Genomic DNA, 15,024 nt, shown 5'->3' with positions numbered 1-15,024 from the left:
CCCAACTGTTCTTCTCGAGCTCGATGGCTTGAGGTGAAGATGGTGGGGGTAGGACTTTGCAAAGGGAGGGCTGTTCAAAATCAAATTTATTTTTTAAAAAAGCCAAAGAGCTGTATTTAAACAACCCGTGTAGGACGCTGCGACGTGGGGATGCTCCCATGTCTGGTCGGTCCAGGTTGAGGGGATTTTACAGGAATTTCAGATCATTCAAAGATATTATAAAAGGCTAAAAATCTTTGGAGTCTCGCAGTATTTTGAAATTTTTAATACTTTTTAATTTGCCTTTATGTCTTTTGGACATGTTTTGTGTCCGACAGTGGAGTCACTTGTGTGGTGGAGGAACCACAGGTGGAATCAGCTGAATCCACCAATCAGCTTCTACGTAGTTTCTTCATGGTGGATTCTCACATTTCAGTCTAAATGAGGGAATAAGTTCCATGTTGTGGCCAAAACGAAAACTCCTATTGTTCTCTACAGCCTGATGGTCATGTTTCAATGTGAAAAATTTGTCAGTGTAACAGCACAACTACGTGATTGTTTATTTACCTCCCAGTCGGAGGATTTCATGTTCGAGGACAAAAATAAAATGACAAATTCAGAAATATCATGGTTGTGGGCGGACGAATCCAACTAGACAAATCAAGCTTGTGCTTTACATTTTAATATAATTCATGTACGAACAACTTACCTCCTAGAATACTTTTCAGTTGCGAACGAACCGTCGCCTCCTTGTCAGCTCAGGGCTGAACGACATCATCAGGTGTCAGAACTGTGAAATTCTCTCAGTCGGACGGTGAATGAGCCAAAACCAACGGCGGATTTGCTCCTGAAACAAATAGTATAAGCTCATTAGTCTGTAGTGACCTGCATTGTTGTCCAAATGCTGCCGGTCTTACTCATGGAAGTACCCTCATTACAGTCAACACAGAGGTGTCGAGGATATCCATCCGTCGCTGAAAGTAGTCCCCGACAACTGCACTCCATCGTTCTGTTTCCCGCCTCTCATTGAATCTGATTTTTACAACATGCAGCACGTTAATAACTTCCTTTACAGACTACAAGAACCACAATCAAGCTTTCAGTATCTACAGACCCGTGAAAACTTTACTATCGTATGTCTGTACAGGTATTAGCAGAGTAAAAATACTTCATAGATGGAAGGACTGGAAAAAAAACACTTTTCCCCAAATTAAAAAAACCCTGAATTTATCAAATGATAAAGATCAGATTTTTTTTGTGATGTTTAATAATTTTGAATTTGAACTTATTGATAATTATCCAAAGCATAATAAAAACAAATATAAGATGAATTTCAACTCAGAAACAAAGAAGAGTAAAATCAAGACTCATAAAAAAAAAAAACATACATGGAAACAAAAAAAAAAATTTTTTTTTCAAAAGCCAGAATTTGTTAAGAGATAAATTTTGGATTTTTCATGTGATTTTAAAAAAAAGGTTAATATGTTTGCAGTTCTTTTGTTTGAAATTGCTTGAAAAGTTCTCTGTAAATGACATTTACAAGAATATAAATAATACATTTATTCTCCTTATTATTGTTGTGTTAAGTTGAGGTGTTGGCAAACACTGTCCAGATCAAGACTTGAGGAAATCTGTCGTTGTACTTTATTATTTCAGTGAATTGACCGTCCGCGTCCTTCGTGATTTAAACTCAACACGTTGGCATCAGTGAATGTTTGGATATCTTTCAACAAGGCCTGCCACACCCAGTGGGCTCCAGCCACGGCCCTCGCCCTGCTGGGCCGGGCTCAGCGGGCGGGTGTGGAGGGCGTGGCCGGGGCAAATGCAGGTCAGAGCAGATCCAGATCTCCCCGGTAATCTCTGCCCCAGCTCTGAACTCTGGATCCCATTAAAAAGGATTTACATCCAATAGTGTAGATGTACCAAAGGCAGCTTTGCTTTTCTTCTCTTATCATCATTTTCCCCTCGAATCAAATCCCTGTAAAACACCGGCGTTGGATAGGAGAACCCCCCTAAGCCCCGCCCAACATGCCAGGACAAAGGGAAGGGATAGGCTGGGACTTGGAGCCTTTTATGGGATGTTTGCCAAGCGATGGATCTTAGAGAGGCAGTGTGAGCTGACCCCCTCGCTTGTATCTGGCGCCCTGTGTGGATCGCAGCGGTCCTCGCGGCCGGCGCTCCTCTCTGAGCTGTGGGATCCCCTCGATCTCATTATACGTGTCGTGGTCAGTCGCTGAAACCATGAGCTCACATTCTCGCTGCCCGACGGCCAGATGAGTGGCGGTCAACACAAGCTCATCACCTCCCACAGCCTCCAACTCAGGCGTCGAGCTAGGAGCTAACGGTGGTGTTAGCATGGTACACGCTAGAGGAGGGGCCTCGTGCCAAAGAAACATGAGGAGGAGGCCCTGGGTAAATACTGAAGGAGCAACAGGCGTGCATCGACATGGTTAACATGCTTCAGCTGCTCCCACATGAGACCAGAATCACGTCTGGCTCATGGGACGGGGCTTGGGAATGAGTCAGCCATCTTTGTTAGCGCTTTAGCGACGCACCATCGCTGCACCCTTAGCTTAGCAAGTTTGTTTAAAGCTCTCACTTCACTTTTCAGTGGCAGTGTAGCACATTTTTCATGTGACTGGCCGGTTGTGTTCTCGTTCTGTAGGAATGTGTTTCTCTGGGTGACTTCACCTGTGAGATGTTTGTTCCACAGAGGCTCCATCAAACACCTTGCTAGCTTGCTACTTGATCTTTGAGCAACAGCAGCAAATGTCAGGATGGGTAAAGACAAGTTGGTTTGGATTTTTCTAGCCTGCCTGCATGAGCCGGTAAACTTTTACTCGTAGGTTCCTTTAGATATATAAAAGAACCGCAGCAGCTCATCAGCCCTTTGCTAGCAAAGAAACACCACGCTGTTGGCTTCTAAGGATTTTAGTCTAGGTTTTTTTCTGTCATTTTACAACTTGTAAAACTCACATACACAAGTAAGTAAACAATAAATAACCAAGTCACTGCTTTTGGAGCATTGAAGACGAACAAACCAACAAACAAAAACAGGGTTGAAAAGGCCAAAGCGTTCGCTGATCTCACACACACTTTTTCCCATTCATTTATACAGTGAAATGAAAGAAAGTAACAGAAACTAAGAATAGATTCAAGTTTGACCAATGAAAATTAGTGTGTCTGTCTTTAAAAGTAGTTTTCAAATCTTGCATTTAGTTAAGTAGTTATGAAAAATTCAGCATCAAACATTAAAACGGAGACCAAATCAAAGATGACATTGATCCGCATTTCTGTTTCGATATCACAGCTGCAGCCGAAGCCCCGACACAGAGTGGCGCTGGCACCCGGGGTCATGTGACAGTTTTGCTCCCAGCAACAACAAAAAAAAAAAAACTGAGTGTGTGAGTCACATGTGAACTCTGGGTGAATGTGTGTGTTTTTCTTCACCTTCATCCAGATTTATACACACTCTCTTCCAGCTGTCCAGCAATCAATCTATTCTCTCCTCTGACATGAGTCCTAGTGCATCGGCCACATTGGTGAGTGGTTCATCCGCTGCCAATCCCCATTTATCAGGGATTAGATTACTGGGTTTCTATGAAAAATGGCAAAGCGGCCGACAGGAAGTCTGTAGTGTGTAAATAACTTTCCTAAGTGAGGCTGAGTGGCAACAGAGATGAAGGATTTCAACCATGTTTGACGTGATGTTAATCTTGTCTTCGCTTGGATTTATTCATGTCAAACTGAGTTCAATAAAACATCAAAACTGATAAGCTTTCATTTTCTATCTGATGGGATTTCTGAAAGATAAAAAAAATAGAAATGGAGGCAAAAAAGACTTGCCTTTTAAAACTTATTGGCCTCGGTGAAGGAAAAATGTTGAAGAAACACAACAACCTCAAGGGAACAGAAACCCTGGCTAGTTAGCGTAGCACAGTGACTGGTATTGAATGAGAAGTGTTAGCATCAGCTAGTTCAGGTCCAGGCTAGTTAGTTTAGCCCAATGGCTGGTAGTGGGTGGAAGTGTTAGCATCAGCTAATTCAGGTCCAGGCTAGTTAGCTTAGGCCAATTGCTGGTAGTGGGTGGAAGTGTTAGCATCAGCAAGCTCAGGTCCAGGCTAGTTAGTTTAGCCCAATGGCTGGTAGTGGATGGGAAGTGTTAGCATCAGCTAGGTCAGGTCCAGGCTAGGTAGTTTAGCCCAATGGCTGGTAGTGGGTGGGAAGTGTTAGCATCAGCAAGCTCAGGTCCAGGCTAGTTAGCTTAGCCCAATGGCTGGTAGTGGGCGGGAAGTGTTAGCATCAGCTAGCTGAGGTCCAGGCTAGTTAGCTTAGCCCAATGTCTGGTAGTGGGCGGGAAGTATTAGCATCAGCTAGCTCAGGTCCGGGCTAGTTAGCTTAGCCCAATGGCTGTCAGTGGGTGGGAAATCTTAGCATCAGCTAGCGCAGGTCCAGGTTAGTTAGCTTAGCCCAATGGCTGGTAGTGGGTGTGAAGTGTTAGCATCAGCTAGCTCAAGTCCAAGATGCTGGTGTGTCCAGCAGGAATCCTCCTCCTCCTCCTCCTCATGAGCAGCAGTCGCTCTTCTAGTCCTCAACAAACCTTTGGTTCTGTTGACCCAAGTTCCTGTGGAGCTTTGGAGGTGCTGCGTCAAATCACTGCGCCCAGTCAGGAAAGTAGTTCCGGCTACGGGCCTGATTCTAACACGACACATAACTTTAAAAATGTAACTCTATTTTGATTAGTAAAGGACTTTTTAGGATAAAAGTCTACTTGATGGCTTTTGACAAAGCTATGCTAACACTTCCCATCCACTACTATTCATTGTGCTAAGCTAACTAGCCTGGGTCTCAGGTCCCTAGCGAAGGGTCTCTGTCTTCCTTGAAGACGTCATCTTGCTCTTCAGTTATGACCAGTATGTAAAATCATTCTCTTACAAAATCACCAAAGATGAAGAGTCAATACCTCCCTCATGCCCTCTGCCATGCTGGTATACATATTTCATGTCTGTGACTCCTCTTGTTGGTGGCTCTCCCGTGCAGCGTTCTCTGGTGACCTCATCGTGCCCTCCAATCATCAGCCCATCCTGCTACGTTACAACACGCTATACATTAAAGCAGTGCTGCGATCCATCAATTAAACATGGCCGACAAGGACAGCTAGAGTTCAGCGAGCTTTCCTCTCCCTGCTGCTGGTGGCGTGATGCCGCCGAGCTCTAAAATTTGCTGCCGTGACAGAAGGTGATGCTGCGCTCGGGTTTTTGTTCCTCTGCTTTTCTTCAGCAGAATCTGAGCTGGGACTTCCACCGCCATTTTCAGACCTTTCTATACGCGGCATTTCGTGGTCCCTTGAGCGATGACTTCCTGTCTAGTATCACTTTTCTTCCCATATGTGCATTTGTAGCCGGGAGCTGTGAAGTGTGAGAGAGGAAGTAAAGTGCACATGATCAGATGTGCAGAGGGAAATGGCGTCGGTGATCCAATGGTGGGCGCCGTGGGATTAGAACATCTCAGTTTGCTCTGCACAGATTTATGAGATGCGTGTGTGAGCGCTTGGCTGCGGAGGCGTTGCGTGAGCACACGGAACATGCTAGAGCATAGAGTCGGGGGTCATGGAGAAGTCAGTCACACACGTGTAGCCAGAAACTTTTGGGTTACCAAGCGCTTCCTGGTTAATGTGAAACATCAGCACAAATCAGATGGCGGCGGTGGCTCAGGAGAGAGGCAAAATTTTAGTGGAAACCTGAAAATAACACAAAGCTAGGATGAAACCTTAAACCTGAACAGCACAGTTGATGTAACTAGTAGAAGTTTTTCACCACAGTACCTCACCCCAAAGAGAGTATTTTGCCTCTCAAGTGTTTTTTTTAGCTTATAAGTACATTTTCCCTCCTGCATTTCTTCTCTGACTCCTGATTGCAGGAAGAGCCAGCCACGTAGCCACACTTAGCTTGAAGCTAACCACTGTGTGTTTTAGTTTGTTTTATTAATTCATTTAATCGTTGGTCCGACTTTGTCATCAATGGACTCAAAGAGACTCACCAGACCCACGACACACTACTATTGATGTGTCATGTGACCAGTGTGTGTCATGGCTCCTCTCTCCACCTGCAGGTGAAGGTGTGGTTCCAGAACCGCCGAACCAAACAGAAGAAGGACACCACCAAGGATTCAGACAAACGCTCCTCTTCCTCGTCCGAGTCCCTGGCCACCTGCAACATCCTGCGCCTCCTGGAGCAGGGCCGTCTCCTGTCAGGGCCGGCGCCACCACCGAACCCCCTCCTGGGGCCTCCACCGCACCCCACCAACGGCTCCTTGCTAAGCAGCCCAGGTGGCGGCTCCTCCACGTCCCCTGGCATCAGCAGCGGCACCCCACCCAGCTCCCTACCAGGGGGGACTTTTGGGCTGTCGCTGCCCTCGCTGGGCGGTGCCCCGCCATCACCACGTCTGGGCGTTCCGCCGCCTCACTCCCTCTGCTTCTCCATGCCTCTGCTGGGGGGCGCGCATCATGAATTGACCTCCACCTACGGGTGTGGGTCCTCGGCTTTTGAGCCCTACATGCGCCTGGACAGGAAGGAGGCGGATCTGGGTGGCAAAAAGACAGTTTCTTAGGCTCCTGATTCAGGACTTCCTCTCAGATCTGACTCTGGAGCAGCCGCGGAGGCCTCGGAACCCCCCCCCCCCCCCCGTCCCCAACACCCCCCCTCCGCGTGCCACGAGGAATGGGCTTTCCTTGCATGGGGAACCATTTTGTACCAAAATGGTGAAAATGTGAGCGAGAGTGATGAAACTCTCCCACTTGAGAAAAAAACAAAACAAACAAAAACACTTGTGAATTTTTGTGAAAATGTGGGTGGGCTGAGTCGCCACCTCCTTCACGGTGGTTCCCAGTGACTCTTTGCTTTCGTCCAGTGAGTTCCATTGTGTGTGTGTGGGCGTGTGTGTGTGTGCGCGGGCGTGTGTGTGTGGGGTTTCTCTATTCAGGCCTTCTTTTACTGTTCAGGAAAAAAAATCGAAGCTTGACATGGATGATTCGGAGCGACTGAGTGTTCCTAGCAGAGCAGAAGGAGTTCCCATTCAAGTGGCTACTTTAGTTTATGTGTTATCACGATATTGAAGAAACACTGAAAAAAAGAGTAGAAAAAGAATCGTAGCATTTTAATATCAGTCTGTTCGGTGTCCAGCGGTAGTTCTTCGTAAGTTCTTGATTTGGTTGTGTTTGTGTTGCTGTGGTAGGATCTGGACCGGCGGTGCAGGAATCACATATCTAGATCCAGTAGTTTAGTCGGTGTGTCAAGCTGGTTTCTCTGCCAAAGCGTTTCGTGGGTTCATCTTTGGGGGCGTGGCCTCCCGCCAGTCAAGGTCAGGCTGACAGAAACCACTTTTGATTCTTTGATTCTCTGATATCACGTTGTTCTTTTCTTCCTCTAACAAACTCTGAACCCGACTCGTGCTTGTACGACGAGAACCAAACTCCCCGTCGTGGTTTTACTGGACAAACGTGGAAGTCGCGTTTCTTCAGATCCTTCGCGTCAAGCATCGACGCGTTTTCCACCCGACATGTTTGCTCATGCTTCTTTACGCTTTTAATTGATTTTCTTTGTGTTTTGTACCAAGTGTGTTGTTTCCATTTCCCCCCAGAATGATTAAATATTAGAACTAACCTCAGACCCTCGTACTGAAAACCCTTTGTAGTACAGCCTGTATTTTACAGTGTAACCTACTGATACTGACATGTAACTTCCCAGAACTTGAGTGTAACTTTCCTGTACCAATCAGAACAAAATACCTCAGAGTTCATCCTGGGACTTAAACGTAGAAACAGCAGAACCAGGGACCAACAACCAGGTTTTCTGGAGAAACAAATTCAGTTGTGCAGGGAACCTTTTTAAACAACCTAGAAACAAATAGTACTGCGTTGTTTTGTACATTCAGGGTACCTGCAAGGTATTTTAGAAGAATGATGAGTCAAAGTACAGCATTTGAGGACATTTGAGAGGCGCATGGAAGCAAATGACAACTGAGGGATTCTGTACATACAAAGTAGCCCTGAGTTATTTATTTATAGGTACTAGTAAGTATTTTATATGTACAGATTAATACAAGAAGATTACACTGCACATTCTGGGAAATTGCATGTTAATGTAGTAGAGTTACACTCTAAAATACTTGCTGTATTAAGTGGTATTCAAGTACTCCTTTGCTCATTGAAAGCACTTTATGTTGGTAGGTTTTTATACGTTCTCCCGTATCTCGTATTTTCTGCTTTGGAACGATATTAACGTCTAATCAAAAACAAGCTAAGAGCAAACCTCCACGTTAGAGCATGTAGAGGCTGATTAGTCTAGCTTGGGGTTTTTGGTTTTGTTCAGTTAAACCGATAAGAACATGCAGTTTCTTCCAAATAAGTGGCGTTTTTCTGTCATTTTGAATGAAATGATTTGAGGCTGAAAAGAACCACCGCCCACTTTGATCTGTTCAACCCTGGCGGAGCTCCATGGAGGACAGGGTGATTCACGCCCGCCAGACCCTGCAGTTGCAACAGTTGCCCTCAATTTGCCGGTGTCACATGAGTTATTTCCCCTTTTCATATCGTCTTTCTCCCGTCCGCTTGTCATCCTCACCTCTTGCTTGTGTGTTCGTTTGTAGGCGTGGGTGCGGTGGAGGTGGCCGGTCAATGCGGACACTCCCACGACATCAATTTCAAAAGCCGCCTACGAGTAAAGGCCAGCGTGATGGCGGCGCTGTAGAAATCGGGCCTCCCTGCACCTGTGTAGCTCCGACTGGTGGCTTTGTTCCGATTGTGTTCCATCAGCAGAGCTGCAGGAGCCGGAGCCTGTTAGCTTCTCGCTGCTCTTTGCAGCGGCACACCTCCGCTGTTGTTGAACGCCGGATTATTTTCTATAAGCACCATCCATAATTCAGGCCTGCTGCCATCAAATATTGAGCGGCGCGATGGAGCTGAGAGGTCAGGAGGCGCTATTTATCATGGAAGGCCTCTGTGTCGCGGCGCCTGCTTCCCCAAACCCCCGTTCTTGTTGGAGTATTTGAAGTTGTGGGTAGACATTTTGGCGGTTAGTTGCGTGCTCCCGAAGGCTCGGCTTCTGCTGTCGAAATCACGAGTTCATCTCAGTGTGCGTGGCAGGAACGTCGAGCAGAGATCCGCCAGCATGCAGCGGAGCTTCTCCTCCAGACACCCACAGAGCGAAAGCCTTTTTCTGTTTCTGCAGTTCTCACCTCTGCCTCGTCACAGCTTCGTTCCACCTGGCAGCGTTGCTGGCCCACTCATCTTCAGGTGATCTCAAAGCTCATTTCAAGCGCCTTCAAACGGCTCTGCATCAAGTCCTTTGAGATTGTGTGAAAATGTTCTTTTTATTATAAAAGGAACAGATTCTACTCGGTTTACTTCTTTATTTTAATGCACAGCCATGGTCCTGCAGAGGCCGCAACCTCTTTTTTTCTCTTTGAGCAGTAAAAGCTACTTAATGTCAAGCTAACGGCACCAGCTACTATGTACATAAATATAAATTTATATATAAATATATATAAATGGGTCTTTGCACAGGTATCTTCATGTCTGCTCCATGTGATTTTAACAGGAAAAAAAATGCGAAGTTCATTAAAAAAAAACAAAAAACAACAACTTTATATATGCTTTACAATTCTTTGTCTCATTAACATTTTGCACTTATTTAAAGAGGCTTACTTCTGTTTCTGGGCTGACAGAGCTGTTTTCACGCTTGGCCAAGATATTGTACAATATGTATATGTATTTTTATTCATATGCATATAAATATATGTCTATGTACTTTGACTCTTGTGTTCTTCATTTTCTCATCCCCCTCACTGCTCTATTAATCAGACAGATTTGATGAAATATCCGTGTAAATATGCATTCCATGGTGAACGTGTTTGGTCAGTGTGGATTCTGGGTGTGTCAACTTCATTAAAAGCATCCACCTCCTGTCAGCGCGGTGTAAAGGTGGAGATGTTTCACATTGCCGGGTTTTCCTGTGTTGAATTACTCTCACATTCTCTGAGCTTTTGGTTAAAACGATGGCACACCGAAGCTGAATTGATGCCCTTGAGATGTTAATTAGAGGAAAATATGAAAAGATGCCTCAAAAAATTGAGATGGTTATCAAGCAAAAAAACCTTTGAAACTGATGGTTCGGAATGGAATGGAATCTTCCGAAAAACAAGAATGCTGTGGGTTTTTTAGTTTAGTTTAGTTTTGTTTAGAAAAACTCAAAGTTTAGCACGTTAGCTGGCAAACTAGCCATTCAGTTTAAAAAACAACCTGTTTATACTTTTAAAAAAAAACGTTGAAGTTTGCAGTTAAAAAAACGTTGAAGTTTGCAGTTAAAAACATTGACGTTTGCAGTTAAAAACATTGACGTTTGCAGTAACCCTGATAATTCCCTTTGCAAATCTAATTACGAATTTCTTTAAAAACACGATTAGGAAATGTTCTTCCTCTTTGCTGCTTCAAAGTTCCAATTTTTTGAAGGGCACTGAAATGTGTTGTGACATCGTCAAGTATGTCTTTGACCAGTTTCTCTGAAAAAGTCTGATTTTTAACAATTTAAAAGAAAAAATTTGTTTAGTTGTTTTTTTTTCCATGAACGAAAATGAATAAACATTGAATATATTATTTGCAGCTTATTTTTTTTTTAATTTGTAGAGAAGTTTGGTGGGAGACTTAAACATGTTTTTTTTCCTCATTATTTTCCTGTTTGGAAAAAAGATTAAATTCATTTTCACAATCGCTGTTTTGTTTTTCTGCATCAGGAAACCAAAAATCAGAAAAGAGAAAAGAGCAGAGGCAATAAAACTCGTAAAAATGCAGTTCAAGTTGCAGCAGAAGCCGTTTGGAGAGGAAAATCAATCGCGAACGTAAAACCCAAGACAATTTAAAGAGGAGAAGAAGCTGAATTAGTCCACTAAATCCAGGCCTCTACACTGAAATGATAACCCTGAAAGAGCTTTGCTCGCTCTTAATAATCCACACATGGCAGTGGAGCTGCTGCGTTCATGAACATGTAAGCTACCGGGACTTTTAGGTATTTGATGGGCCTCAAGGTGCCATTACAGGGGGACGAGTGTCCGGAGGCCGGCGCAGCAGGGGCCCGTCTATAGGTTGAATCTATGGCCGGACTTCTCCACGCCGGGACAATTGAACCGCGGGGTGCCAATTACCATGATTGGCACCTTTATGTGAGCCAGGGAGAGGCGAGAGGGTCGGCAGAAAGGAGACCAGATGGGTGGCCCGGCCCAGACGTAGAGGGCCGGCCGAGGGAGGCAGAGGAGGCCGGCGGTGGCGAGGACCAGCGAACTCATGTGACTTTTATCGGTGTCTCATTGATTGCATATCAGCAGCTGCAATAATCAGGACGGTTTTTAGGAGTCAAGGAAGTTGGTACATTAACCAGAGATTTTGAGTTCTGCTCTCGGAGAGAAACACTTGAAACAATTCCAATTCATATAAAATACCAACAACTGGCGTTTAGGCTGTGAATGACAGCTTTGTGGAGTCAGGAAAAAAATGTGAAGAATGTGTACGGATGAGCGTGTGCTAAAAGAGTAGAGGGGAAACTGTCAATCTAAAAGTACCGACAATTAAAATCAGAGAATTCATTTTCATGTGTAAATTTCTCAACACTTCAGTTCCAACAACGGAGTCGTCTTTGTTTTCTATCAAAATTGTTTTTAATTTTCTTAGAACAGCAACAAAAATTAAGATAAAACAAACCTGCAAATAAACCACAAAAGCTAAACTGTAAAAACTGAAACACACACACACACACACACACACACACACACACATAATCAAGAGTTCCGTGAGGATGTTACGCCGGTTTGACAATGAAAACTATTTTTCCTGGTAACAATTTGAACAGAAAAGAAATCAAATTACAGACAAAAGTGGCTTCAGAATGTTTCCAGCAGCTTCCAGCTCATTTACTTTGTGGCGTCATTTCAACTCGGGGTTTATGGTTAATTTATGTACTCAACTTACAGTTCAACACCCTGGTAATGAAAAGTCCATTTCCTTTTTCTGAACAAAAAGAGGGTTTCTTTGCAGACAAATCCATCGTTTCTGCGCTCAGTTGCTAAATCAAATTTCAAGTCTAAAATGTAATCATATTTTATTTGTTTTCCTGAACTTATTGACTTGATAGGAGCCCAAATGTGTACACATTGTAGTTTTTCAGGGTTTGCGAGTACCAAGCTGTACTAATCTTTTTTAACTGTCTTGTTATGTTAATCAACAAAATGATTAACCGTTGTGTATTGTGTTGGATTTGCATGTTAACATGCGCTCGTGTAAAGAACCCGTCCTTGACTCAGGTTGCTGAGTTTCTTCGCAGACGATGCCATGATTTCTCTTCGAGCTGCCAGAATTCCAACTCCACACTCAGTTTGGTTTGATGTCATGTTTCCATGCGTGTCCATGAGTGCAAACAAACATCGTGATTATTGCGTAATAAAACACGTGAGAAGCTGCACGGCCAGAGTTCCTCTCATGTAAAGATTTCAGATGTAGTGTTCAGCTGAAGGACGTTTGTCTGTGACGTGGCTCTGAAGTTTAGCTTCCACTGTATTTGGCAGGGACGGCGCCCGTTCCTACACACGACTGTGAATGTGTCGCTGTTGGCCAAAGCCCAGTTCCAAATGTAGTTCTGGGCCTCTGGTGCTGAAAAGGCCAAAGCTAAAGAAAAACAAACAAGAATAGGAGCAGAAACTCATTCAAAAAATTCAAATACGTAGGAATGATCGCCCCGTTATGGGCATCAAAAGGAAAAGAGGAAGGAGGCAAAAGTAAACACCAGAAATACTGAGAGGAAGTGTGTACTCTGTGTACTCTGTGTACTCTGTGTACTTGGAGCTCCATTCGTCTCATGTTTGGAGTCTTTTTGTTAAGTGGGCAGCGGATCAATTCCAGATCAGCACTCAAAAGCTGTTTGTTGTGGATCAGCAAATGAACTCTCCGCTCCATGTTGAGTCCGTGTGTGTGTGTGTGTGTGTGTGTGTGTGTGTTCCTCTAGGAATGCATCACTATCCTGCCACCCCCGCCTTTCCTTCGCCGCTCTCCCGCATCCCTCCATCCACTCCCATCCTCCAGTAAAGCAGCTCAGCGACCCATCAGGGGGGCCCCCTCCACTAATTAGGGTCACTAATTGGGGGTTGGCCAGGGCAGAGACCCCTCCACACCTGCACGGTCATGTGACATTCAAAGAGGTGCGCGGGGTCAGGGGTCGCGTAGTTGGGGGGCGAGGAGAGGGAGGCTTTGGATTAGTGAGACAGAGGAGGCGGAGTTAAAAGCTGCAGCAGGAAAATAAAAGTGAAAGGATGTGGATGTTAGTGAGGGTTGATTTTTCCTTTACTTACATGAAGAAAGTTCACCAGGAGGAACATCGACCAAAAATTGATGTGGCGCCCATTTACAGGCACCTATAAGCTCCGCCTCCTTTCTGGTCCGACTGAACGAGCACAGTGCACCTGAACATACATGCAGCTTCCAAAATGTTACCTGGAAAAGGCAGAGAGGTGGCGAGATATCTGGGCGGGGCCCAACTGCCAAGGTGGAGGTTAATTGCAGGGTGACCTTAAGGGCCGGGGAGCTGAGCGGAGGCCCGGGGCCCTCCGTCCTCCCTCGGCTCTCCTGGATTCACTGACGTCCGCTTGTTTTGACATGATTCACACAAGAGCCGAGCGTGAAACTGGAAGATTCTCAGTCTGCATTCCTGAGCGCCGGCAAGAAGAGGCACAGGTGAAGGTGGTAGGAGGCTTCATGGCTTGGAAGTCAAGCGCAGACAAAACCCATAAAACAACAAAGAAATGCAGGCTCACTTCTTCTTCAAATATAGAATTTAACCTCTTTTACTACGGGGGAGTTTTGTTGAACTCCGTTCAAATTCTGACTTTGGTTTGATTGATTTTATGATTTTTTAAATTTAGAAATAAATTTGTTTACATGATTTTGAAATTTCATTTCAGTTAATTAAAACTGATTAACTGAAACATAACAGACATCATTCCCCATCTCACTGGGCAACGATGATCATGTGACATGCTGGTCACGTGATCACAGCAACTGCTGCTACAGTGTCAACAACCCAACCTTTGTGTCTGAGGACTAAGGACAATAAGAGTGTTTATTATAAAGTGACACTTCCTTACAAGCAGATAGAGACCCCACTAGTTAGCTTAGCACAATGAATGGTAGTGGATGGGAAGTGTTAGCCTAGCTTTGTCAAGAGGTATAGAGGCCTGGGTAGAGATCAGGTGGAGATCAGGGGGTGCACGGTTTGTTTCAACGCCATCAAACCATCCTGTGATGTCACTAGTACATGCCCCTCCCCTTTATCTACTGCTCTTGTTGAAGGGGCATGGCCATGGGTTGTGCTGTCAATACCCTTATTCTTTTTTTTTAGTGTGTGTGATGTCACATTTAAAAAAAATACAAATTTGGAGTTCAAATTCACTTGTAAAGTCAAATTAAAAGCCTCACCTTGATTACGTCGATGTCATTTGCAGTATTCAGCTTTGGTTTGGGAGAGGAACCTTTTGTAGGCACCTCTGGAGGGTTTGTTGACACTGTTGAGCAGAAGCAAATAACCTTGCAATTTTGTAGCTGGTGAAAACATTTTAAAAGCATATTTTCGGGCGGTTTGGCAACACTCATCAAGGCCTGACGGGGGTCGAATCCTGTGGACAAACAGGCAGAAGAATCTTAGGCGACCCGTCATAGTTTTATTTTGTGGCACTGTGACTGGGTTTCCATTTTCAATTTGTCAACCTTTCAAAGAACTGAATGAATCTTCCCTCTCCCAGATGACACATTGTGTTTTGCCCTTCCTCACAACACGTTTGAGCGCCGGTGTGACAGAGGAGAGGCTCTAACTCGTCTCTTCAACATTCACGATCTAAATCTCTTTTTAAAGACCCCCCGATTCTGTTGTCGCAGGATTCAAGGACGCGGCGCCGTCTTCACGTTCTGCCGGCACACCCTGATGCCCGAGCAGGCCACGTTATTTGCATCTC

The 15,024-nt window shown here is 44.7% G+C and overlaps 1 protein-coding gene across 2 annotated transcripts in view; it reads left to right on the top strand.

Annotated features, from left to right (window-relative positions):
- vax2 (ventral anterior homeobox 2) overlaps positions 1-10,597 on the top strand; it is a 31,497-nt gene extending 20,900 nt beyond the window's left edge. For both annotated transcript variants that reach the window (XM_086197849.1, XM_086197847.1), the window contains exon 3: positions 6,091-10,597. In XM_086197849.1, the coding sequence (XP_086053975.1) occupies positions 6,091-6,588 (498 nt within the window). In that variant the 3' untranslated portion in view covers positions 6,589-10,597. The remainder of the gene's footprint in view (positions 1-6,090) is intronic.
- Positions 10,598-15,024: the final 4,427 nt, after the last annotated feature.

This window comes from Aulostomus chinensis, chromosome 24, assembly GCF_037954235.1.
Source record: "Aulostomus chinensis isolate RoL2024-O1b breed Wild chromosome 24, RoL_Achi_v1.0, whole genome shotgun sequence".
Lineage (NCBI taxonomy): Eukaryota > Metazoa > Chordata > Actinopteri > Syngnathiformes > Aulostomidae > Aulostomus > Aulostomus chinensis.
This window is presented reverse-complemented; position numbering and strand designations above follow the sequence as displayed.